We start from the raw sequence: 25,856 nt of genomic DNA, 5'->3' as shown, positions 1-25,856 counted from the left end.
AGAAGGGAGGAGTCCACGCGCAGTATTAAGGCATGAACCTGGTCTCTCCATGAGAACACACCCATAGAAGGCAGTGGAAAAGAAAGAAGCCTGGAAAGACCATTAGATAGAGCAGCAGTGCACTTCCTTTATTACCAACAAGCCCGTTCGTCTCTGAGGAATTTAACAGCAATAGTCATACTAAAACTCAGCGTGTGGGCATCTTGAACGGCGGTGGACATTGTACTTTTCGGCTGTGTGTGAGGGACTGGATCATTGTTGTCATTGCAGAAGATCGTCTACCTGCCTCTACATTTGCTGTCAGATATTAAAGTGAAGCAAAGATGAAGAGCTGTATTGGCACACTTGTGGTGCTGGTACTGTTTCGGTTGGGAGAGATCGCAGAAGCGTGCAGTTGTTCCCCCGTTCATCCTCAACAGGCGTTCTGCAATGCTGATGTTGGTAAGTGCGTGTCAACAATCTAAACGGTGCTACGTCACAATGCAAAATTGTTACTATAGCGAATTGATCAGCGTTAAAGTTGAGGCGTCTTTACGCCGCAAAGCCTGCACGTATAGCCTATTGTTTAATGCTGCGTAAATGCAAAGTAATTATGAAGATGGAAACCTGAAACTATCCATGATTAATGAAATATATCCTCTGTCATGACAACAACAAAGTTCTCTCTGCTCTGATGCTGCTTTGTTGATGAATGCATCATCACAACCACGGGGGCTGAGGTGGATCTGAGCTAGATATTTTAGTAAACCTCTACACACAAAAAATGCCACATAAAAGCGGTACTAAAACATGCAAACTCTGACCCACCTCTGACCTTAGTGTCAGAGGCAGCTCTTATGCCACTTTACGTGTGTGTGAATGGAATTCAGCTTCAGAATTATATTGAATATTTATTTCTTTAAAAAAAAAATTTTTTTTTAATTATATTATAGGCTAATTCTTTATAATACATTTTTATTCAGATATTGAAATTTTCCTAATTTCAGTTATTCCATATTCACAATTTCATAACATCATAAAATAATTCCTGTGTAGATGCATTTATGCAGTCTCTGTGCAGCCTTAAACAGGCTGTGCATCTGAACTTCACTGAATCAGTTCATGCACATTCAGTGGCACCTCTGTGTGGTTTTGGGTTGTGAAAATTAAAAAAATTGAAAAAGGTTGTACTTGTACCTGGATGTGTTTTTCATCTCATCGGAGCACAGATGGTGCAAGGACCCTATTGGAATTGCTCCATTATTCCATCTTATGCTTCTGTTCTATTATTTAGTGCCCAGGATAACCGTAGATAAAGTGTTCTGTCTGTCGGTCTGTTATCTTCGGCACACACATACAGTCCTGGAGCTTGAGCTGAATGACGTTTTGTGGCCTGTTTATATCTATTTATATCTGGCTTCTCTATTTCATTCCTCAAAAACAACTCATTATGTCCGAGTTTCACAGAAAGCTTTCAGCTGCCCTGAATACAAAGAGCCAAAACATTTAGGATACAAAATAAGATTCTGCTAAAGTATTTGTCTGTTGCATGGGAAAATGATGGTGAGATGTTGTTTTGCAGATCAACAATTGTGGAGGTGACACTGATGTCTGCTGGTAAAAGATTGAAACTCAAACAGCATGATACATTCACACTATTCTTATTGACCTGTAGATTTACACTGATTCACTGTCTAGCTGCAAGCCTCCAAATCATCTGCTCCTGACTCATAATGTATTTTTCTCTATAAAAATGTCTAGAAATATTTTACAACAAAACCTCTACAATTACATTTGTGATAACTATGGAAAACTTCACAACTATCATGTGACTCTATCTGAAAATGATCATTAATTATTAATTTCAGCCCATTTTACTTCCAACCACATCCGATCCGTGTCAGTCAGCTAGATAGCTCACGTCACACAAAGCCACGTGTTTACGTTTGCATTTATCAAATAACTTAATGCATGATAGCACTCTTAAAAATAAAGGTTTCAGAAGGGGATTTTCACAGTGACTCCATAGAAGAACCATTTTTGGTTCCCCAAAGAACCTTTCAGTGAACAGTGAATCTAAAAATCTTTTTCCACTATAAAAAAAACTAAGCGTATTCAACTTTTGTTGTATGTAAAGGTTCCGTGGATATTAAAGGTTCTTCATGGAATTATATTTTATATAAGAACCTTTATTTTAAAAGTTGAAGGGTAAGAGACTGGTACAAAACTCTCTCACACTGACTCTGGATATTGTTTTGCCCTGACTACTAAGTGCATCTTCGTGAACACATTTTTGTCTTCAAAAATAATAATAAAGATGAACGATTGAGGGAGAGAATGAAGTATAGAAAAGAGAAAGGGAGGACAGGAGTGCTACTGACTAAGGCCTTGATTTCCTGTGCAACTGGTCTCTATCCATATTTCTCTCAGATGGAGACATAAAAAATTGCAAGAATGTTTTGCATCCCACTGGGGCTTTCCCTCCCAGTTCACGCTTAATTCAAGAGTTGTCCAGAGATGATTTTCTAGGTGTGCCCGCCGCTGGAACAGAACCCAAGCCCTGTCTTATGCTGCTAATAGAAGATAAGACAAATGTACACTCTTTTAAAGTGTTTTAGAGGGCTTACAATTTGATCTGAACCTGCAGAAAACCATCGGAGAGCATGCATCCGACATCTGGCCGAAAGATGAGGAAAAAGCAATGAAAGTCAAGGACCTTTAAGAAATATGCATGGCATTCTTCAAACAGTGAGAAAAGCGCACTCTTTGGCTGCACTGCACGCCCTTGCCTCAGCTCACTGGCTTTGAACCAGTGCTTCTTGGATCAAGGGAGAAGGATTTTTTCCATCTATTTGTGAAAAGTTAACTTTAGTGGCTGTTCCGTGAGGTTTGCGTCTTTTGACTTGCAGTGGAAATGAACAGGCTATTAGCCGGAAATTAATTTAGTGCTCGTATTTCATGACAGAACGGGATGTCTGCATATTAATGAAATAACCAAAAATGCGGTTATTTGCCCTTTGCGGTCTGTAAGTGTTTTTGCCATCTTTTTGAATCTGTATTTGGTATTAATAAGGTTTCTACGTGTCATACATAAAAATCTTAGCCTTAGTCATGCGGATCCAGTCTTTCGTTCCCTATGGGAGTGACACAGTCCCATTATTTACCTAGCAGTTCACTGTTATTGAGTCATAGACGAGCACAACATGCTTTTAGAGAGTCTGAACAGTGACAGGATTGTCTCAAGATTGAAAACTGTAACATGAGCTGTGCCACTAGATTTTTTTCCCCCTTGAGCTTTTAAAGTCTGTTGTCCAGAATGCATTCCAAAGCTCAAAATATTTGTTTGCCCGCAGAACGAATGAAAAAGATAGTAGGAATGAATCTAATTTGTTTTTCTTAGCAGCCAGTAGAACCTGTGAGAAGTCAACATTAAATCTAAATCAACTCTCTCAAGTTTTTTTAGTGCACATTCCTGATCTTACGGTGAATGATTCATGTAATTCAAAAATAAAAACTGTTTTCATAATCTTTAATCAGTTACTGATGGATAAAATCAAGTCTTGACCTACACTGAACATTAGGGGTGCATTAATATTACAAATATAGATACAGATAAGCCAATGATTATGTTCATGCTATGGCCAACAACAGGATCGATATTGAAATTCTATTCTATTTTGTCTAATTAAACTATAAATAAAAAACTAAAATCTGTCAGTGAATTTAGGGATCACAACATTATAATGTACAGTATGAAAAATCAATATTCATTTTTTGAGATTAGCTAAAGATTAACTTTAAGTGAGCGTTAGATGATGGCTAAGGTCATCTAAATGTAAAAATAAAGTAAATTAATTAAATATCTAATAAAAATATAACAAAATCTCCAATATCAACTGATAGCTAATATGGTACCGAGATACTGTATATCCTGTTTTACATGGAAATGTCAGTTTATGCAGATAAAATGGGTTACTATTCATGCTGACTCTACGGGCTTTGAGGATTTAAACCGCCCCATTTTCTTTGGTGTACCAACGGTTGTTTATACTGTATAAACTTCCCAACTGAAGGCCCAATTATAGTGGTCATCTGCTCAAAATATTTATCTGTTCAAATGCACTCAGGCTGGAACCGTAGTCTAGCCTGAACCTTTTTGGCAAACTGTCTAGTGACGAGCCTGGTTTCACATCAAGGGTGTATAGACTGTAAGGGTCACAAGGGTCAGAGAGCGGGCCGGGGTGTGGTGCTGAACATTCCTGAATACAGAAGTGGTGAGGATTCCTTTGGTGGAGGGTGAGGGAAGTTATAAATTGGGGGGGGGGAAAGAGAGGAATTACCAGTGGAGGATGCCAAATGTACAAACATTTCTCACAGGTAGCCCTTTGAAAAGGTTTAGTGTAGGACCAAAGATTTATTTTTTTGACTGCAGTACTTGAGCTCACTAAAACAATGGTGGTCATTCATGTAGAGTAACAACAATAATGTCAAGGAGCAGTGAGACTAACGTTGCATCTGAAATCGCATACTACAATACAAATACATACAAATCTACATCTGCCATGTTGTTACTGTTACCTACCAGCATCAGTTGCGTCACTTCACTGCCATTCGTAAAAAGCCTCTCCCGTGGGCTCATGGGATAGTAAAGTGTGTCCATCGAATGCACACTCCAGAATCACGGCGGAAGTAGTAGGTCATCCATGTACTTTTCGCCTACTATTTTTCGAATACTACGTATTCGGACTAGTGCTGTCATATCGATTAAACGCATATAACATAAAACATTTTGTTTATACAATATTTGTGTGTATATATATTAGGGGTGCATGATTAATCGCAATGAAACCGCACACGATTTGGCAAAAGGCTGCGATTATTTCATGCGCAGCTTTTCAGTGCAGTGCGGCTGATCGGTAGTAAATGCTGCTCCATCTGAACGCCAGAGGGCGCTCTCACGCAGACACACCAAATATGCCCCGCCGCAGAAGTAGGATAATGCACATCATTCTAGGAAATCCATATGGGCATCATCGCTTAAGCTGAATAAACAGAAGATTAAAACGCTTTGATTAAACATGACTTAGAAATACACGACTGCCTTAAGAAGCCACATCATTTCACAGAAGGATGCTCAACTGTCATTATGAAGTTAGTTTGGTGTAAAAACATTTTATTAAATGTTGTCTTTTGTTGGACAAGAGGTTATATGTAAATGCTTCTCATGTTTGGAAAGATGTTTGACGCGTGTTGCTTTTTCAAATGCACGCTATAAGTGACTCAAACTCACAGTGCTTTCAGATGGAGCAGCGTTTACAGAGCCGTACAATGACAAGCTACCAGTAGGGGTAAAATCCCTGCGTGGCAGGGGGAGCTGCCGCTCGACCTGTCACTCAACCCGTCACCGCTAGGGGCAGCTGCCACTCGACCAGTCACCCCTGCCACTCGACCAGTCACCATTATATGCGCCTGCCACTCGACCAGTCACCGTTATATGCGCCTGTCACCGGGTCTGCCACTCGACCAGTCACCGTTATATGCGCCTGTCACTCGACCAGTCACCATTATATGCGCCTGCCACTCGACCAGTCACCGTTATATGCGCCTGTCACCGGGCCTGCCACTCGACCAGTCACCGTTATATGCGCCTGTCACCGGGCCTGCCACTCGACCAGTCACCGTTATATGCGCCTGTCACCGGGCCTGCCACTCGACCAGTCACGGATATATGCGCCTGTCACCGGGCCTGCCACTCGACCAGTCACGGATATATGCGCCTGTCACCGCGCCTGCCACTCGACCAGTCACGGATATAACCAACTGCAGCCTTTGCGATTTCATAATCGCCATAAGCCAAATCGGTTTAAGTGTGATTTCATGTAAATTGCGATTAATCGTGAAGCCCTACTAGTAATAACCCAGCTAACAGGGAACGTTCTCGGAATTTTGTTTAATGGTTAAGACCACCGAAGGAGAGTAGAGTTGCGAACCCATGCACAGTTTATTAAAGCAAACGTGAACAAATACAAATAAACAAAACCATACAATGACTTGACTTAAACTTGACTTGAACAGGCCTGACTAAACTGGCCTACAATGGGTTACACGAACAAAGCTAAGAGCTGCACGATTAATCGTTAAAAGATTGCAATCTCGATTCAAACAACCGCATGATCTTATTCCTAAATGACAACGATTCGTCCATGTCTAATAAACCTTTGAAATCCCACCGGAACATTTTGATCTGCGTTTATGCGATGCTGCTGACTCAGCGAATGCACTTAGGCTATAAAACACACTTTTCAACCACACACTCAGTATCGTTATTTCCAATAAAAGTTTATAGTTTGGATATAAACACTTGATGTCTACTAAAGCAATCAAAAAAGAGCAAATCACCATTTAAAAGTAACCCAGCGCTTCAAATAACGATTGTATTGATTACATCGTTACGCCACTAGGTGGCGACAAGAGACTGTTAAAATATGTATTTGTCATTGAATCATTCATTCAAGAGGTTTATTCAGAAACGATGATTCATCCAGTAATGAAACAAGTGAAGTATTTATGATTGAGTCATTGAATCATTCATTCAAACTGTTTGTTTTTTTAAATTAATTAAACATTTTAAATAGACTTCAGCAAATAATATTTTGTCAGACGCTATAGTAAATTACGTTATTTTGTTTAGTTTATAATCACAGTGACAGTTTTTCACAGTAAATTATAAGATGGTTTGTTTTTTTACTCGCAATTATTAACTGTAAAATTAATATAAATATAAACTAAATATGACTAATTTAAAGTGTAAATTGTAATTCATACTTCCATAAACCATACATTTTGCTGTAAAATTAAGTTAACCAATGTGACGTAAAGAATTGTGGGTTTCAGTGAACAATTTTTTAAATAACCCTTTTTGGTTTGTGCAATGGAAAAGTTTCATGAATTCTTCATGGAATCTTTAAATGTCAATAAAGAATCTGTATATTAAGAGTGAGCATTTTAGCAAACTTTTTTGAAGTATAACATTTGTTTCTTCCGTACTATTATAAACATACGTTTGTCTGTACAGATTCAATGATGTGTCCCAAGAGAACAGGGTTATTAGCTTGCTTATTCAATTCAAACATACCTTGTTCTCAACTAGAAAATTGCTGCTTTAATGTCATAACCAAACCAATCAGTTCCACCTGCTACGCAGTATAAAGATCTCATCTGATCTTGTCTGGAAACTGTCATCTTCTTCCCTGGCTCAGTAAAATATGAAAGAGCTCATTGCCACATTTAATAGTCCCAGACAGAAGCAATAAACAGAAGAACTCATACTGCTTTTCTTTGAATTTACTAAAGGTAAAACAGCATTGAGCGTTGTTTGTATGGCCAAGCACTTTTTTTCTCTTGGTCATAAAGAAAGAGAAGAGCAGTTATCAAAAACAGATAGTTAGATAGCTAAAAATATTTAAATATGCAAGTCTGTTCCAGGAAATCTTCAACCTCCCACCGTCCCACGAGCATGAAATGCTCTTTACAATCACCTTGTGCGTCACGTTTGTTTACCTGAACCTCATTTTGTGGGTCACACACAGCATGCTGCAGTTTACGTCAGATTGTAGTGAGGATGTGACTTTTGAAAGCTTCATGTCAGACGATCTTCCCTCTTGTGTGGTTGCTCCTCCTCACAGCAAATGCTGGAAATATCTGACAAAAAAAACTTCCAAATGTGAAATCTTTCCCCATATGTATTTTGATAAAATGGGAAATGAATGGCATTTAAATGCAGTCAGCAAACCTCACACAAACCAGCCTTTCTCCACATCCTGCCATGCCCGCTCTGCCTGTTTATATACCCAGGCCTGAAGCAGTGGGCAGCATCCAACCATCAGTTGTCCAATTCTGACCTTTTCCATGTTGGTAAACCTCAGAATCTAAGAACATTTGCACTGGCTTTCTTGTACAAGCAACAATTATGATGATGCACGTGAATCCAACAAATGCTGTGTCCTCCTTATCTGACACACTCAGTTCAAGGTGATGTACAAACCCCGTTTCCAGAAAAGTTGGGACATTTTGTAAAATGCAATAAAATCAAGAATCTGTTATTTGTTAATTCTCTTGAACCTTTATTTAACTGACAAAAGTACAAAGAAAAGATTTCCAATGTTTTCATTGACAAACTTTTGATTTTGTTGCAATACACTCCAAAAAAGTCGGGCCAGAGGCATGTTTACCTCTGTGTCACATCACCTTTTCTTTTAATTACACTTTTTAATTGAGAATACTAATTGTTGCAGTTTTGGAATTTTTATAAAGACATCATCCTGAAATAAGACATCTGCTCAACAGTCCGTTGTCTGATTCTCCTTTTCATGATGGGTCATTCATTTTCAATAAGAGACAATAATTCAATATCCACATCCTCTCTATGGTGTCTCTGAAACCACTCTGTTGTAGCACAAGCTGAATGAGGCCTGGCACATTAGGGCCTTTCGCACCGGAGGAACCTTTTCATAGTTCCTAGAACTATTGGCAGTAGTTCCCGGTTTTTGGCGTGTTCGCACCCCAGGAACTAGGAATGTATCTTAGTCCTAGGAACTCCTTTTGGAGGAACTAATTTAGCTCCTACTTCAGAGTAGGATCTAAACCAGCACTATAGGAACTATCCGTGACGTTAGTATACGCTGATTGGCCGAACGCACGCCAAACACCAGCACCCGCCATTTAAAAAAAAGGCTGTGTAAACACAGATTATAGCCTATATATTTACTCCAGAAACGAACTCTACGAACATGGAAAACAGTGATAGATGGGCCTCTAAACCTTTACGCTGAGGAGAAAATCCAACGCGACTTTGAGGGGTCCAAGCGAAACCATACGCTAATAACTTTTCATTACTGTCTACTTATGTATTACAGTTCTATCTAATAACGCATTAGACAGGACTGTTAGACAGATCATAAACTAATGAACACGGAGAATGCGAGCACTGTGCTCAGGTTCTGGCGTTCTCAGCGCCGTCAAAATAAAATTCACAACAATTAGCGCGGCTTACGTCACCTCAGAGTTCCTACTGGCGGTGTGAATGCAACCAGGAAAACGTTCCTATGGGAACCATTAGTTCTCGGGGATCCTAGAACTATCCGGTGTGAAAGCCCCTATTGTCTTGCTTCCCTGGAAAAATGTCATCTTGATGGCAGTTCATGTCTCTGTACAATCCAAATATATGCCTCCATGTCAATGGTACAATGGTACCACACAAATGCAAGTCATACCCATACCGTTTGCACTGATCCACCCCCATACCATGATAAATGTTTGCTTTTGCACCTGTTGCTGATGAAAGTCTGGATGGTCCCTTTCATCTTTGGGACTGAGAACTTGATGTCCATATTTTCCAAAAACAAGTTGAGACATGGACTCATCTGACCACTACACACACCATCTGAGATGAGCTCGGGCCCAGTGTACTCGGCAGCATCTCTGCACTGAACAGATGTATAGCTTTCTCCTTGTGTAACATTTGAGATTTGAGTTGCATTTCTTGATGCAGCGTCAGACTGTGTTCATTGAAAACAGTTTTCCAAAGTACTCTTGAGCACATGTGGCTATATTTAACACAGTAGCATGATGGTTTCTCATGCAGTGCCATCCGAGGGCTCAAAGGTCATGCACATTCAACGGAGGTCCTCCTACCTTGCCCCACACAGACTGAGATTTCTCTGGATTCCTTGAATCTTTTCACAATATTATGTATGGTGGATGGTGAAAGACATAAATTCTTTGCAATCTTGCATTGAGAAATGTGATTTTTGAATTGTTTGACAATTCTCTCATGAAATTTGGCTCAAAGTGACCCATCTTTGCTTGCAAAGACAGAGCAGCTCCTTTTACATCCTCACCTATTACCAATTCACCTGCTCATTGTGGACTGTTGCACAAGAGTTTAACTTGGACATTCTATAATTTTATTTTATTTTATTTAGCCTCTGTCCCAACTTTTCTGAAGTGTGTTGCAGCCGTCAAAATCAAAATTTGTTTATACTTACAAAAGACAATTATGTTGGTCAGTGAAAACTTTAGGAATCTTTTCTACTTTTGTCAGTTAAAAAAAGGTTCAAGAGAATTAAATCACAGATTATGTTTTTTTATTGCATTTTACAAAACGTCCCAACTTTTTTATATTTTAACTGTACTAAAGCATTAAAATACCATTTAATGTCTGCAGATATTTAGGAAACATGCTAAGTTGTTCTCTGAAAAACAATGCTACTGCCAGTTATTCTACTTTTAAATGTGAGTTCCCTGTTGGAGTGTCTGTTTTTGTTTTGGTCTGTGTGACTCCGCCCACTGCCCATTTACCCAATAGTATTTTGACACCCCGGGTTGGCGCAAAGCTTGTTCCTGTTGTGTGTCCTCAATCTGGCAACCCGCGTGAGCGTCGAGTCTGAGGAGAGGGTGGGGAAACAACTCTCTCCAATATTTTGACTCCAGTACCCAGTTGAACCGCTAGCTGTCAATATTACATACTGCACCTTTCAGTTCATGGAGGTCTTTCCTAATGAGCTGATGATCTGAATCAGGTGTGTTAAATAAGAGAGGCATGTGCAGTGTGCATGAATGGTCATGTGACGTGTAATTTCCACACAAACTGACCACCAAACACAACTTTTAGACGCCATCTTTATTTTTTAGCTCAGCTATCACAGAATGGAACGCCCAGGATTGTGGGATATCAAAGTCAGAAAAGGACACATCTATGCTGCCTTTAAAAATCGATCAGATGAAGGTATTTCAGGAGCCAGGGAGTGAAGCTAACATCGGATTTGGACCTACCTTGGCATGCAGCCTCCGAAGGCAGCATTTTTAAGCTTTCGGACGCAGCCAGTGTAATTGCTGTTCGATATTAAATAGTCTTCATAGACATCTATATAAGTTGATACAGTTCGCAGTGACCATACGATATGGGTTTTGAATGACGGGAGAGTAAATAATGACCGAATTTTCATTTTTGGGGTGAACTATTTCTTTAAATCCCCTTTAAAAATCCAGAAGTATTTCCCCGTTCATTTTCTTCATATTTAAAAAATGTACTCAATATAGGTTCTAAGCAATGAAAATTGTATTTAAGTTATTTAAGGAAATACTTACAAACACTGTGAATGACGTAATCTGATATTGAATCAAAAATGATGGTACAATATAAATCTATTGATTTTATAGTAATTTATTTTTAAAAATAAATTGTAAAAAATATACAGAAAATATATTCTAAAGTGTACAATTACTCTTTTCATGATTTTCAGCCGTGGAATAAAGTTTAAAAAATAAATAAATAAATCCAAAATCTTCTAGAGGAGCATATGCTATCGCTTAACAACCTCAGAGCTCCTAGAAGGTTTATACATTATCGTTAAAAAGCAGTTCGTATATGGAGAAAATGAATGGGATTTTAACTTCCGTAACCCAACTGTTGTTCTCTATTACAGTGAGGAATTGTGTCAGGAGTTCAAAAAGAAAGAAATGAGTTCAAAGAAACCACAGGCAGAGAGTATCCAGAGTGGAAGGAGAACAGCTCCATTCTCCAGCTCAGGTTTTACCCCTGTGGTGTAAGAGATCCAGTTTACACAATTACTTGCCATGTGGTCGTTCCATATTCATTTAGTTAAAATATTTTGTGAAGCATATATTTTCCTTCTCATTGGATCTTTTGTTAATTATTATAATGTATAATGCGTGGTAAGAATTTCACAATTAGCAAATGATTTAAATTTATGTTGCATGCTTGGAAGAACTTTATCATAGAGGGGAAAAAGCATATAGGCTATAACACACACACACACACACACACACATATATATATATATATTTATATGTTAATTATAATGTTACATTTTAGGGAACTTTTGAGGTCTGTCTTTTAAAAAAATGTTCAAAGGTAAAAACAACCAAATGGCCTTTGTATTACTTAAAATAATGTTGTGTTTGATACCTGTGAGGTGGAGTATATTCTGGTTATTGTAGGCCTTCAGTAAAGTCAGTGAGTGCTGTCTGTAAAGGTAGGAGTGGAAGAGGAGTTTGGGGACTTTTGGTGCAGTGGTCTGCCTGGGCTCCGAGCTGGTCATGATTGCTAAAAGCTGTGCAGGCATACGGAAACTCAGGATGTGGCTAGTATTTGTGGTGGGTATGTTTTCATGGAAACTATGACATTTTGATTATGATATGTGCATATGTAAGAGTGTGTAAGTCATCTATGGATGGAGCAGGCGTTGTGGGATATGCTTGATTATCGGGCAACAGGAATGTGGGTCAGGCAGGAAAAATGAAGCAGTGGGAATAAAGCTGAAGACAGACACGACAGAACATCACTCCATTTGAACTGTGAGATATAATTCCCTTCTGATGCTTGAATTATTAAATCACAAAAAAAAAAAATCTTGATAAACACAATGGGAATAACTGACTACAACAGCTACAGGTGACTCTCTCACGGAAACCTTTCACCATTCACTGAAGAAATATTGGCAATATATTTTACAGGATAAATATCATCAGCACAAAAACATCAGACTGACCTGATATAAAATATCTAGACAAGCTTTGAAGTTTTAGATGAGATTGGAGTAGTCGCATTATATGGGGGTGAGCATCTGGACATATCGGGAAACAAATTATAAATATATAATTGGGGGGCAAACTGCATTTAATTTAAAGTTTTTATTTATTTATGTAAATACAAATCAGTAATTGAAGATTTTAAATTTTTCTTCAAAACAGAAAATATATTTTGAAGAATGTTTTTGTCCATTCATTGGAGGTCAATGAGGTTTAAAACAACAAAGGACCCCAATAACTTTCATTTTATGGACAAATAAACAACACTTTCTGTGTGTGTTCTGCAGAAGAAAGTCGGTTACACATTATTTTGATGGTCCCCTGTAGACATTCTGTTGACTATAAGGAACGTTGCACCTACGTGTCAACTAACTCTCATTAGAGTATTAGTATATACTGTCTGCTAACACTTTATTGTGATGCTCCCTAACAGACAATCTACTGACTAGAAGTAACTTTGCAACTTCATGTCAACTTACTCTACTAACCCTAACGCCTTATTCTTCTAACCAACCCTACCCCTAACAGTCTACTAATACACTAATGAGAGTTAGTTGACATGTAGTTGCAACGTTACTTATAGTCAACAGAATGTCTAAAGGGGACCATCAAAATAAAGTGTTACCAGAAAGCCATACAGAAGGGTAAGCAAACGATGACAGAATTTTCATTTTAAACAGAACTATCCCTTGATAGGTTCTCGACCACGACTCTTCTACATGTGACACTTAAATAGCCAATAATCTGTAAGACTGAAAATACTGGTTGAGGCCTGCATGAGGCAAAAGGGCCCTGATGGCTAATTAACATTCGACCTCCCCCACACAGCCTGACTTCCTCTCACAAACTACTAAGAACTCGTACAAGAACATGGTTTAATGTGAATGTTTATCATTGACTGTTATGTTTTTGGTGTCAAGTGAGTGGTACAGATATCTCATATCCAGATAGATATAATAAAAGGTAATAAGAAGGTTTATAGAAGTTTAGAGAAAACTGGTTCAGAGCCATTTGAGGGTGGTCTCCCCCATCCCCCATATCACCTGCATTTGAGGGTGGTCGCCCCCATCCCCCATGTCACCTGGTCAAACAGGATAAAAGAAGGTGTTCACGCTCTCTCTGGGGTCTTCTTTGCTGGACGTGAATGGAATAGGTGCTCTCTCTCTCTCTCTCTCTCTCTCTCTCTCTCTCTCTCTCTCTCTCTCTGGTACAAGCTGGGTAAGATTATTTGGTGTAACCAATGTATAACCATGTTCTAGATATTTGAATTGATTGTGGAATTGATCTCTGATATCTGAAATATTAAATTGTTACATGTGATTATTCTAACTGATTTTGACATTGTTCATTTAATGGTTAAAAGGAATAGTCATACATTCGCTCACTTTTAGTGAGGCACAGATGTTATTAAAACCATTCATTTATGGAGTCAGATGAAGTAATGAGTAAATACATATGATCAATGTATTACAAATTTAACCAACCAATACTTTGCATGAGTGAGGACAGAACACGTGATAACCTTCCCCGTGTATTGGCGAACCGGCGTTGGACCAATATAGCGGGCCTTACAAATCCATTAGTGAAAAATTTGATTGATTTCTATTGCAGACAGCCCTTTTGGGTTAGCCACACCCCCTGGGTGATCCTCACCAGTCTCGTGATGTTGATAACAGAATGCTCTCTCGATGAGTGACGTCTTCAGAGTCAGGCAGTTGCCACTGTGTTTCTGCTCCTCACCACCGGATGCTCCCAGAATCCTATGAAGACTTGCTTGATTACTTCACCAGGAGAAGCGAGGCCTCCTTGCCCTCAAAACTGTTTTAGGCATCTGGAATTTTAGGTGCAAAACAGCTCTTAGCTTGGCTTACATTAACAATGGAACAACAATAAATTGGTTTTAGAATAAGACTATACTGATCTTCTGGCACCAAGCTGGCACGGTGTTAGCGTGCCCTATAGCTCGGGTTCCCCGGATAAACACAAGAAGCCTTGACGTACACAGAAAAGCATGCAACTTGGACAGGAGGAGGGAGGGGGCTATCGTTAACTTTAAGAGCAATGAACCCTTCATATTTGCGTCTATTCCAGCCCATAAAGTGAGCCCATGGGTGTATAATAATGGCTGTAAGTGTGTGTATGTGTGTGCGTTTTCCTTTTTCTAGTTATTTTATGTCCCTGCATCCTATATCCCCGGGCTCATATTTTCCATGGTGAGCAAGTGGCTCAAAAACTGCAACAGTTACACTTTGTGTGTTTTTCCATTTCTATCTCTGACTGTCCTGTGATATCATTCATCTATTTTTTTATCCTCACATTTGAAGGAGAAGTTCTGTCATCATTACTCACCCTCATGTCTTTTCAGAACACGTTTGATTTTCCCTGGAGCACAAAAGGACACATTTTTACCCAAGCTCCTCTTTTCTATACCATTCAAATGAATGGTGTCCATTGCAGACAAGCAATATTTTAACTTTTTTTGGAGCTTGATGGCACCTGGTCCCCATCCACTTTCATTATATGAAAGAGAGCAGCAGTAACATCCTTCAAAACGTTTACTTTTTGGTTCCACGGAAGAAAATAAAGTCAGTAATACTTATATTCCGATGGTCCACTTTAGACATTCTACTAACTATAAGTGACTTTGCAGCTTTGTGTAAACTAACAGAGTATTAGTAGACTGTCTGATTAATACCTGCTAACACTTTATTGTGATGCTCCTCCAAAAGACATTCTTCTGAGTAGAAGTAACTTTGCAACTCATTCTACTAACCCATACCCCTAAACAGTCTACTACAGTCTACTAATACTCTAATGAGAGATAGTTGACATGTAGTTGCAAAGTTACTAGTAAGTAGAATGTCTAAAGTGGACCATCGAAATAAAGAGTAACCAAAAAGTCAAATGGGTTTGGAACAACATGAGGGTGAGTAAATGATGACAGATTTTTCAATTTTGCGTGAACTATCCCTTTAACCTCAATTAGCCCTGAGATTTTAAGCAGCGAGTCTAATTCAACTTGTAAAATCCAGTTTGTCTCATAAACTGTGCTCCATTTGTATAAGTAGTTTTGCAGAAATGTTCCTGAGCATACCTCGATTGAAACAAGCTGTCCTAACAAAATACACAGCAGATCCAAACAGCTGGCAAAGCAAATCGATGCTACGGAAAGACTGCCTGTTTATGAAAGGACAGGGTGGGGTTAAGGAGGAGCAGCGCTGGCTAATATGTTAATGCTTCAGAACTCTTTGAATATGTTTTTTTTCTGACTCGAGCAGAGGAGGTGTTATTGCTTTGGGTAGGCCGTAACTTCAGCAGCTGTAATTGGAGGTCGGCTTTACAAGACAGCTGCTGCGGATGAAGGCCTACTTGAGAAGCTGTCTCAATTCATTTTCATCTGCAGCTGATTAACACGAAACTGTGCGCCGTAAATCTTTTCTCCTTTTTTAGAGCTGTTTTTGTTTTTCCTGGGTTCAGTCGACGGGACAGCTTTCAGACACTCATAAGTTCTCTTTGGGTGTATTTCCAATGGATTGCCATTTGCTCAAAAATGGGTCGCTGATTCACATCCGTTCTGAAAAAGATGCAGACAGTAGAGAAAAAAACAATGATTAAGTGAATAATAAAATGCAACTGATTGTGTATAGTTAGAATATAAAAAATAAATGGGCTTTACCTTTTAAAAGGGAGATGAAAATGCTTAATGTATCTTTTGTTACTGACATCAAGTTCTACGTCCAATCAAACTTTTACTGCAAATCACTCAAACACCATTTCTTGCTAAAGTGTGTTCAGTTATTGGTAAAGTGAATGTAGTGTCCAGACTTTTCAGTATCTGTGCTAAAAATACCCACATATGTTGTGTTTTGGATGCTGGCATCCCCACCAGGCTTCTTAACCATCTTATCCGGCTTCTTAACGATCTTAACCGACAAGACTGACTTCATCAGAAAGTTTTGATGGTAAACCGCATAGTTATGATTGTCGACCAGCTACACCAGCACCAAACCTGCACTAACTTGCATAAAAGACCAATTCATGATGGTCTAAGCTGGTCTTGCCAGCAGGGTTGGTAGAAGCCAACATGGGCAGGTTGTGTGACATTCCCTTCATCCAAGAAAGTTTTGAACAATAGAAAATAAAACGCATTAAATATGGGTTTGCTTCTGTGTTGGGTCATCACTTATTTTTAATGAACTGTAGAGAACAACTCCAATAGACCATGCATTAAAAAAGGGTAACAGAACTCTGTGAAGTCGGTTTGAATTTGTGCAATGTGCATCTGACTTTCATATGAAATACCCTAGAAACTTAAAATATCTGTTCCCTTTTCTTGTTCTTGCCAGAGGCACTGCAAACACAAATAAATGTTGCATATTGACACTGTTCCTCATTTTAGGTCACCAAATGGCTACACTGTGGACATGGGGAAAGGACTGGTTATTTTTGGGTGAATACATCGCAAAAAGTGTGACTTCCAGTATATTTCTGGACAACTTAATAAACAGTTTGCCAAGCAGCGAAGTGATCAACACGTTTACTGAGACAAGTTTAGCCTTGAGGTGGACATTAGCCTGTAATTGCTTCCTCATTGGTTTCCTAGGCAAATGTAGACAAGACCAACAGGTAAACAACAACACCTTCATTTTATAGCTTATAAGCAGTACATTTCACAGCCCATTGGTGAAGTGTGTTTCGTATTTGGATTCAATTGAATTTAGATATGTCATGTAAATCATAGAATTATGAATAATATTATCACAAAACTTAAATAGAACACATTAATATAAACATAACATTAAACATAAAATCATTCAAATACAAAGGTTTCCACTAACATTTAACAACTAGTAATTGTCTAAATACTTGAATAGAATATTTATGGTTCTATAATGTAAAAACCAAACAAATTTATTTTAAATGTTTTGCTTGAAGTCTGTGTATGTGCTATATTTCTTTAAAATAAATGGCAACTGGTTTGATAGTTTGTTATATTACACAGCTCTCTGGAATACTTGAATCTAATTGGTCAAATCACAGCATTCTGCAGTCAATGACAGCTGACCATTGACCAAGGCAACCAATATCGTTTACTGTGGTAGTTAAATGCTCATTAATGCTATTAATATCAATATTTCATGTCCATTTATTTTATTTTAAGTGGGAAAATGCATATTCATCTGGTCATTATTGCAAAGTACACCCTTTCAGAATGACCTAATCACCCAATCAGTGATTTGCAATAATAGCCGGTGATTGCATACATAGTTCTTTACAAATACATGCAAAGACACCCTACATTTTTTTGGTGTTGCTTAAAGGGATAGTTTACCCAAAAATGAAAATGAATTTTCTCTCCCTCACATCGTTCCAAACCTGTATGACTTTTTGGGTTGCACAAAAGAAGGCATTTTGATCAGAGTTGTGTTTTTTTGTCCATACAATAGAAGTCAATAGGGTCCAGTGTTGATTTGGACCCTTAAGGGCCGTTCACATCATGGAAGATAACTATAAAGATAACGATAAATATATAGTTCTAAAAATCGTTCTCAATAGCAGAATTCACACCACAACTATAACAATAACGGCACAGAGAAACTATAAAGTTGGAATAATTTTTAGAACAATTTTATTCAGCTGATGAACGATAAAAACACTGACAGCCAATCAGAATCAATCGTACTATAGCAAGCTTGAGCATTTAAAGTGGCAGACAAGCATGTGTTTGGAAAAAAAAACTGAACAATATCGCCCGCTGGTGAGGATGCTAATTTAGTTATCGCCCTTGGTATGAATGGCCTTTAGACCGAGGATTTTGTCACACACATCAATCAGAAAACTCTCATGATCTTCTCATGTAGTCCCCCCCCCCCCCCCCCACCCCCGTCCATCAATAACAAATAGAATGTATTCTGCTTGACCTCATTAATGACAGAAATCATCATAAAGCCCATTCACGCGAAGGACAATAGGTAACAATAAAGATATAGTTTCAACAACAACAAAAATAGCAGAGTCTACATCACAACTATAAAGACAACAGCCCAGAGGGACGATATCGTTGTAATTTTTTTTTTTGCTGATGAATGACAAAAACACAGAGAACCAATCAGAATTCATCCTGCTTTAAATAGCCTGAGCATTTAAAGTGGCAGACGACAAAACTGCAGCTCGTACTTATAACAAACAGAACATTATCATGCGTTGATGTGGATGCTAATATAGTTATCGTTATAGTTATCGTTCTTGGTGTGAATGGGGCTTAAATCTATAAATGTACAATCCATTCAAAGTCCTCTCCTCTCCGTCACCACGCATCACACACATGACCAGCATCGCCCAATAGTGAGTCTACGTGGTGACGTGCAACACAGACGCGCTGCGCAAAAACACTACGTGAACTCACTCGAGGCCCAGAGAGAAGGAAATGAATAGTGGAATAAAGTCGTTATTTTTGTTTGTTTTTGCGCACAAAAAGTATTCTCGTCGCTTTATAAACTTAAGATTGAGCCACTGGAGTCACTTGGACTATATTAACGATGTCTTTAATACATTTTCTGGGCCAGCCAGTTATAGTGTCCATAAGCCTGTGGAGGAGTGAGCCAGCTCTCAGATTTAATCAAAAATATCTTAATTTGTGTTCCGAAGATGAACGAAGGTCTTACGGGGTTGGAACAACATGAGGGTGAGTAATTACTGACAGAATTTTCATTTTTGGGTGAACTAACCCTTTAAGCAGCAAAGTTTGTATAAATGTGATGCACAGTTTATGTTAGAAGGTTTGCAGCTCTGTGTACACTTCTGTCAAAGTAAATGTATGAGGAGAGTACGTCTGTATGAGGAGGACAGGGAAGAGGTTTGTGGAGAGTAAAGGGCTTTTCGTGTGGTAGTGGTTGAGATGCTTATTTTTGTCCCCTTAACTTCCATGCTATGTTTCCGTGCAGTACTTCAGTGAAAAAATAACAGCCATCTAAAAATGATTAAGGAAAATAAGGGTGAGTATAAAAGGCAAGAGATTGAATGAGTCAGCGCAAGGTTGTCATGTGTCAGCTTCTTTAGGAGAGGCGTCTCTGCCGCATGTTGGCTGACCTGACAAAGAGAGCTACAGAGAAGCTGGACAGCTGCAAACGCTCAACTTTCAGGAAATGGGATTTGGGTTTGGGGGCATGACTCTCTTTATATGAGAGTGATCGCTCCATGGTGTTTAGACAAGGCCTCAGATGAGAGGTGGCATGGAGAAAGTACAGTACAAGAGTCATGTGCCTTTTCATCTTTTCATGATGATGCTACAGAATCTACAGGCCTTTTGCTGTAGTTTGTATATTCTACTGAGTCCAAGTAGCGGTGGAAAAACATTGAGAAGATTCCACAATCAAAAAATGATTCTTTGGCTGAACTTAATTTAGTTGTTGACAGTGGTTTCAAACTTTGGAAAAAATAATAATGGTCATCATTTACTCACCCTCATGTTGTTCCAAACCTGAATGAGTTTCTTTCTTCTGTTGAACACAAAAGAATATATTTTAAAGAATAACGGTAACCAGACAATATTCAAGTTGTCAGAACTTCACATTTCAAGTTGACTAAACGTAATATTTTAAGGCAGCTTGAACACTTAATTTTTTTAAGTTGGAACAACAATTTTTACAGTGATATATATAAAGACACAGATGCGCATATGCAAAGAGGGATATATTTTCCGTTTTTGAGGATGATTCACTACTGTTCATTAATTAGGTTAAGAACAAATTCATGTGTATACGCAAGTGTTGTGAATTAAGGTAGTATTTTTCATGAGAAGTTCTCCTGTGCGTTTTAACACGAATAATCCATGCAGTTATTAATTCATGAAATTTACCTTTTTATTAATCTTTTCTCTGCAGTAATCAGGGCCAAGGTGGTTGGGAAAAAAGAGGTGGATTCTGGGAATGATATTTATGGGAACCCTATCAAGCGGATCCAATATGAGATCAAGCAGATCAAGGTAAGGGATGAAGATGACGGCTGTCTTTCACATGTTAGCTACAATCAAATTGCATTGAATTGAAAGAGGATCTGTTGTTCTTTCAGATGTTCAAAGGCCCAGACCACCACATTGACGTGATCTTCACCGCACCCTCATCTGCAGTGTGTGGGGTGACGAATTTGGACACTAACGGCAAAAAGGAGTACCTCATCTCAGGTAAAAGCTTGTTATTTTTCTGCAGCTCTTGTTTTTTGGTCAAATAAATGTGCAGTTTAACCACACAACGCTATTGGTTACAGCCTTCACAGCAAAGCACTTGCCAGTTGGCACACTCTCCACTCAAGGTGATCCTTTTTCAAACTCGACAGAAGTTTACAAACCGTGACTTGGTGATGTACAGTGTGCTGAATTTACAGCTGGGTTTCAATACTCTTCTCTTCTCTCTAATGAACTTGCTGAGCAGGCAACTCTGAAGGGAAAAAACACAGAATATAAAAGAACGTCAAAAGATGAACACAGACAACTTCTGGTTTCCCCATCTCGGATCATTCCAGCAGAGCCCAAATTACAGAGTTGACAAGGCAGAGGTCTGTGGAGGGTAGCAATTGCCTTTAAAGCTGAAGTTTTAGAGGAGGAGGGGAGGTAAAATAATGAGAGAGCTGATCCTGTAGTGCGGAGTAACTGCTGAGGTTGTGTTTTCAAGGCACACACTCTCTTCTCCACACAGAGCAGAAACTTCCCAGGTTTCAGGTTGAACCAGAGCAGACTTTTAGAGACCTTTGCTTTAAGCAAAAATAGAAACCATCTTGAGGTTGTTTATGTCGTTGAATGTCCCCTCCCATTCGGTGAAGTCCGCGGTCCACCGTCAGGGTTCACAAGCTTTTTGCATGTAGTGTTTTTCACTAAATCTAGGCTGTGACTCTGCAGTGACCTCCATAACGTGGGACAGCACAATAGATGACTAACAGGGGGGTAGTTTGTTCCTAAACAAAACAACATTTGGTAAACGTGGCAACTTGTTATCGTGTTCTTGTGTGCTGTTATTTTGTCTGTTGGGCCTCATCGTGCCCGTGACTATCATCAGATGTGCGTAGACGGTTCAAGATTGTTTTGTCTGCACATTGTGTTTCCAGGCAAGGCGGAGGTCAACGGCAAGATGCACGTGACTCTGTGTGATCTCATCATGCCTTGGGAATCCATGAGTGCCACCCAGAAGAAGAGCCTCAGTCAGCGCTACCAGATGGGGTGTGACTGCAAGGCGAGTATATTTCTCCTGTGGACAAATAATAATCATTACTGTGTCAAACATGCCGTAAACCAGGGTTGTGTAAAATTCAGAATGGGAAGAACTGGCTGTGTTTCAATTCATGGGTTTAATCTGAATTGAATTGGTCATGACTCACAGCAAGTTGAATTGAATTAGAATGACAGGAGGAGGAATCTATCTATCCATCTATCACTCCATTAATTTGTCTATCTATCCATCCATCCATCCATTGTATCTATCTATATCCATCCATCACTCACTCCATCCATTCGTTTATCTATCATCCATCCATCCATCCATCCATCCTATCATCATTCCATCCATGCATTGTATCTAACATTCTATCTATCTATCACTCCATTAATTTGTCTATCTATCCATCCATCCATTGTATCTATCTATATCCATCCACTCACTCCATCCATTCGTCTGTTTATCTATCATCCATCCATCCATCATTCCATCCATGCATTGTATCTAACATTCTATCTATCTATCTATCCATCTATCACTCCATTAATTTGTCTATCCATCCATCGTATCTATCTATATCCATCCATCCATCACTCACTCCATCCATTCGTCTATTTATCTATCATCCATCCATCATATCATTCCATCCATGCATTGTATCTAACATTCTATCTATCTATCCATCTATCACTCCATTAATTTGTCTATCTATCCATCCATCCATTGTATCTATCTATATCCATCCACTCACTCCATCCATTCGTCTATTTATCTATCATCCATCCATCCATCCATCATATCATTCCATCCATGTATTGTATCTAACATTCTATCTATCTATCTATCATCATTCCATCCACCCATTTTATCTAACATTCCATCTATCTATTCATTTTTCTATATGTATATCTGTTCATCTATCCATCCAGCCTTTAAATCTTCAAACCTCAAAGCTTTTTAAACTTTTATACCTTGAGTTACACAAGAATAAGTTAGATGAAATAGGTATAATCTGCTATGGGCAGAAATGTTACCCCAAATTTTGCAGCTTGTTGAAGCGGATCAAGCTTTTGATTTTCACCTGTTGGACAAAAAAAGTGTAAGAAATATACACTTATAGTAACATTTTTGTTTATATTTGTGGGCAAAAAAAGTTTTTTAAACACACCTGATGCATTGCTGTTACCTTTAGTACATCATCTGGGTACTCATAGTGTTAACACACTACTTGCACTATTTATACTACAAAATTGCGTAGAATATCACAGAAGTAAGCAAAAAACACACTTAGAGACTACTCCTGAGTTGAGTCCCTTAAGCACCTACTTACTGTAGCTAATATTTAATAATAATAAAATGTAGCTTATATTTAGCACTTGCATATTTAAGCAACTCAAAGCCAACCTAACATATTTTGGTTAAAAAATACTTTTCAGCATCACACCCTGTTAACAAACATTGTTTTTGCTACACCCAGATCACACGCTGTGCGACCTTCCCATGCGAGATCAACGCCCCAGAAGAGTGTCTGTGGACAGACTGGGTGACGGAGAAGATAATTCACGGCCGCCAGTCCGACCACTATGCCTGCATCAAGAGAGGAGACGGCTCCTGCGCCTGGTACCGTGGAGTCGCGCCACCCAAGAAAGAGTTTCTGGACGTAGAAGACCCTTAAAGTATCTCTCTCTCCCTCTCCACATCACCCAATCTGAGATTCTTACAAATATCATAGATAAGGTGTAAGTTAATATCGACATAAAGACAAAACTTTACCAAATTGAAATTTAAACATCTTAAGGCTAGATTAGTGTACAGTCTTCATTAGATATCGCAACATGAGATAGAATGGAGCGAAAGTAACGACCCCACCCAAGGCATCGTGTGAGGGACAATCTTTAAAACGAGAGCACTTTCTGCCCCCCAAAACAGCGCTTAGGTTTCTCTCTGCAAAAAGGACTGAACAATCTCCACACAATCTCCCAAAACTGCAGTCTCTCAGCTCATTTCGCATTTTCAATTTCTGGTATTCTGGTCCAAACCCACCCGGGGTGGTAGTGAAAGTATTACTTTTGAAGGCAGTGTAATTTCCCAAAGCCATGCCAATTGGTCCACTCAGATAAATGGTGAGGCGGGACTTCCCAGATAGTTCAAAGATGTGCAGGGACCTGGAAAGAACTTAAGACAGCTGGGGTTTGGGAAAAAACAACAAAAATTAAAGACCAAAGTCGATGTCGTTAGACATGAATTTGTGATGGAAACAAAATTTTGCTGCTGACCAAATTATTGAATGTTGAACTGTTGTATATGAAGCTGTTCTTCATTTCACCTCCACTGCTTTTCATCATCGTTTCATGGTGCATCCTTCATATATATATATATGAAAAATGAAGGAATAACTATGTCAACATCTATTATTCTGACGACAGTTCATAATTAATTAGCAATATACAATAAGTTCCTCTAATTCGATTTTTTTTATGCACATTTATGAATCAATCATCCCTAATTTGTTTTTTTTAGTATGTTTGTTTACCTTTTTGAACCTTTAACTTGTCTCAAACACCTACGATGAGTCAGTTTTATGCATTTATTCCTCCGTTAATAGTTCAGTGATGATACTATTTAAACTTGTTGCACTTTTTAAAGACAAAACCAAGAGGACCCTCTCCTCTTTTTTGTAACTCTCATTTTCAATGCTTTCGTTCTTGTTTTGCAAATGCTTTAGCTTTAAGCATTACAGCATCAGTTATCTACGATCCTAGTGAGCTCTTTTACCTTCCGTATTGTTCTTTTATGTGTCATTAGATTATATACCCGAAGAGGTATGTAAGACTTTAGTTGCCATGGCAATGGGAAGACCCTTCGTTTTGCCCTAGAGTAAAACAAGGCTGATTGGATTGGCATGCAAAGACACAGGCCTATAGCATGCGCCGAGAAAGAGGAAGCAAAGAGCGAGGTTCCTTCCTTCTGTGATGTCAATAAACTCAGGAGTTTATTGGCAGCTTGAGAAGAAGGCACAGAGTTGGGTTGTTGCAACTGTCCCCTGATTGGGCGTTGCCAAGTCACGTGATTGACTGAGGGTGAGGCGTTTGAATACTAGTTGCTAGGCGCTTCGTCAGGCTGAACCATGTGGCCCGATGTGGTCATAGTGTTAGAGAGAAAAAGAGAGAGAGGGAGTAGACAGACCGCTGATGAACTGACGAAAGCAACAATAAAAGTGTTGATCGATTTGGACGATATAATGCATCACAATCATTGTATAAAATCAACACAGAGATCATTTGTATTGACAAAGGGAGCATTCTTATGGGTAATCGTTCTATTCATGCCTTTCTATTTTGGCTATCAGTGTTCCAGCATAAATGTATGAAGCTTTTTTTTTTTTTTTTGCTTAAGTGTAATTTAAATTAAGATTTTTGTTTCAATATCCTCGCTTCTTTCTTCATACCAGAAGCATTGTCATAAACAAGCTTGAACTCTTACGAATAGGCTATATAAATCTACAAGGTTAATGTTTAATATGCATCGAGCTATAACTACTTAAACTGCTTTGTATTAATTGTTATTGAACTTTAATGGCGTAAGTTAAATGATTTTGTTTCCACGTTTCTACTTTTTTTTTTTAAATGTGTTATTACCTTTGATTTATATGATCATTGTGTCATTTTTACCAGTCTTTGTCTTTCTCTTTTATGATTTGCTGAAAAGAGCAAGAATGTGAGACCTAGTGTCTGAACCACATGATAAAAGTTGTGGTAGAAGAACCAGACTATGCATGTCTTTGATGCTTTTGTAATTCCCATGTGGATGTTCACTTGACGGATAAATATACAGTATTACCAAATAAAACATTAAACTACATCAGCTCGTCCCATTAGTTTTTTTTTTTTTAAGTCTATGAGTATTTATACAATATATATTATATAATTGATTTTACATGTGTACATATATATGCAGGAAAAATACATACACAACAACAAAGATACAACAGTTGTTTTGTTAACTGATGTTGTGGAAATGTGGAAACTTGGCCTTATAGTATGTTTTTGCCCATCAGGG

At 38.6% G+C, this 25,856-nt stretch overlaps 1 protein-coding gene across 1 annotated transcript; it reads left to right on the top strand.

Moving 5' to 3' along the window:
* Positions 1-25,658, top strand: timp2a (TIMP metallopeptidase inhibitor 2a). The gene is made up of 5 exons (XM_084435121.1): positions 1-441; positions 20,475-20,575; positions 20,662-20,773; positions 21,691-21,815; positions 23,275-25,658. Exons 1-5 carry the CDS (start codon positions 324-326, stop codon positions 23,470-23,472), a joined length of 654 nt encoding a protein of 217 aa, XP_084291247.1. The 5' UTR covers positions 1-323; the 3' UTR covers positions 23,473-25,658.
* The last annotated feature ends 198 nt before the right edge of the window (positions 25,659-25,856 follow it).

Source organism: Rutilus rutilus (assembly GCF_951802725.1).
Source record: "Rutilus rutilus genome assembly, chromosome: 16".
Lineage (NCBI taxonomy): Eukaryota > Metazoa > Chordata > Actinopteri > Cypriniformes > Leuciscidae > Rutilus > Rutilus rutilus.
This window is presented reverse-complemented; position numbering and strand designations above follow the sequence as displayed.

What these genes read in the sequence shown, in the direction of transcription:
- timp2a (XM_084435121.1), top strand. Translation starts at nt 324, where the DNA reads ATGAAGAGCTGTATTGGCACACTTGTGGTGCTGGTACTGTTTCGGTTG. An exon ending in GTTCTGCAATGCTGATGTTG is followed by an intron (nt 442 to 20,474) that starts GTAAGTGCGTGT and finishes TTTTCTCTGCAG; the next exon opens with TAATCAGGGCCAAGGTGGTT. An exon ending in AAAGGAGTACCTCATCTCAG is followed by an intron (nt 20,774 to 21,690) that starts GTAAAAGCTTGT and finishes TTGTGTTTCCAG; the next exon opens with GCAAGGCGGAGGTCAACGGC.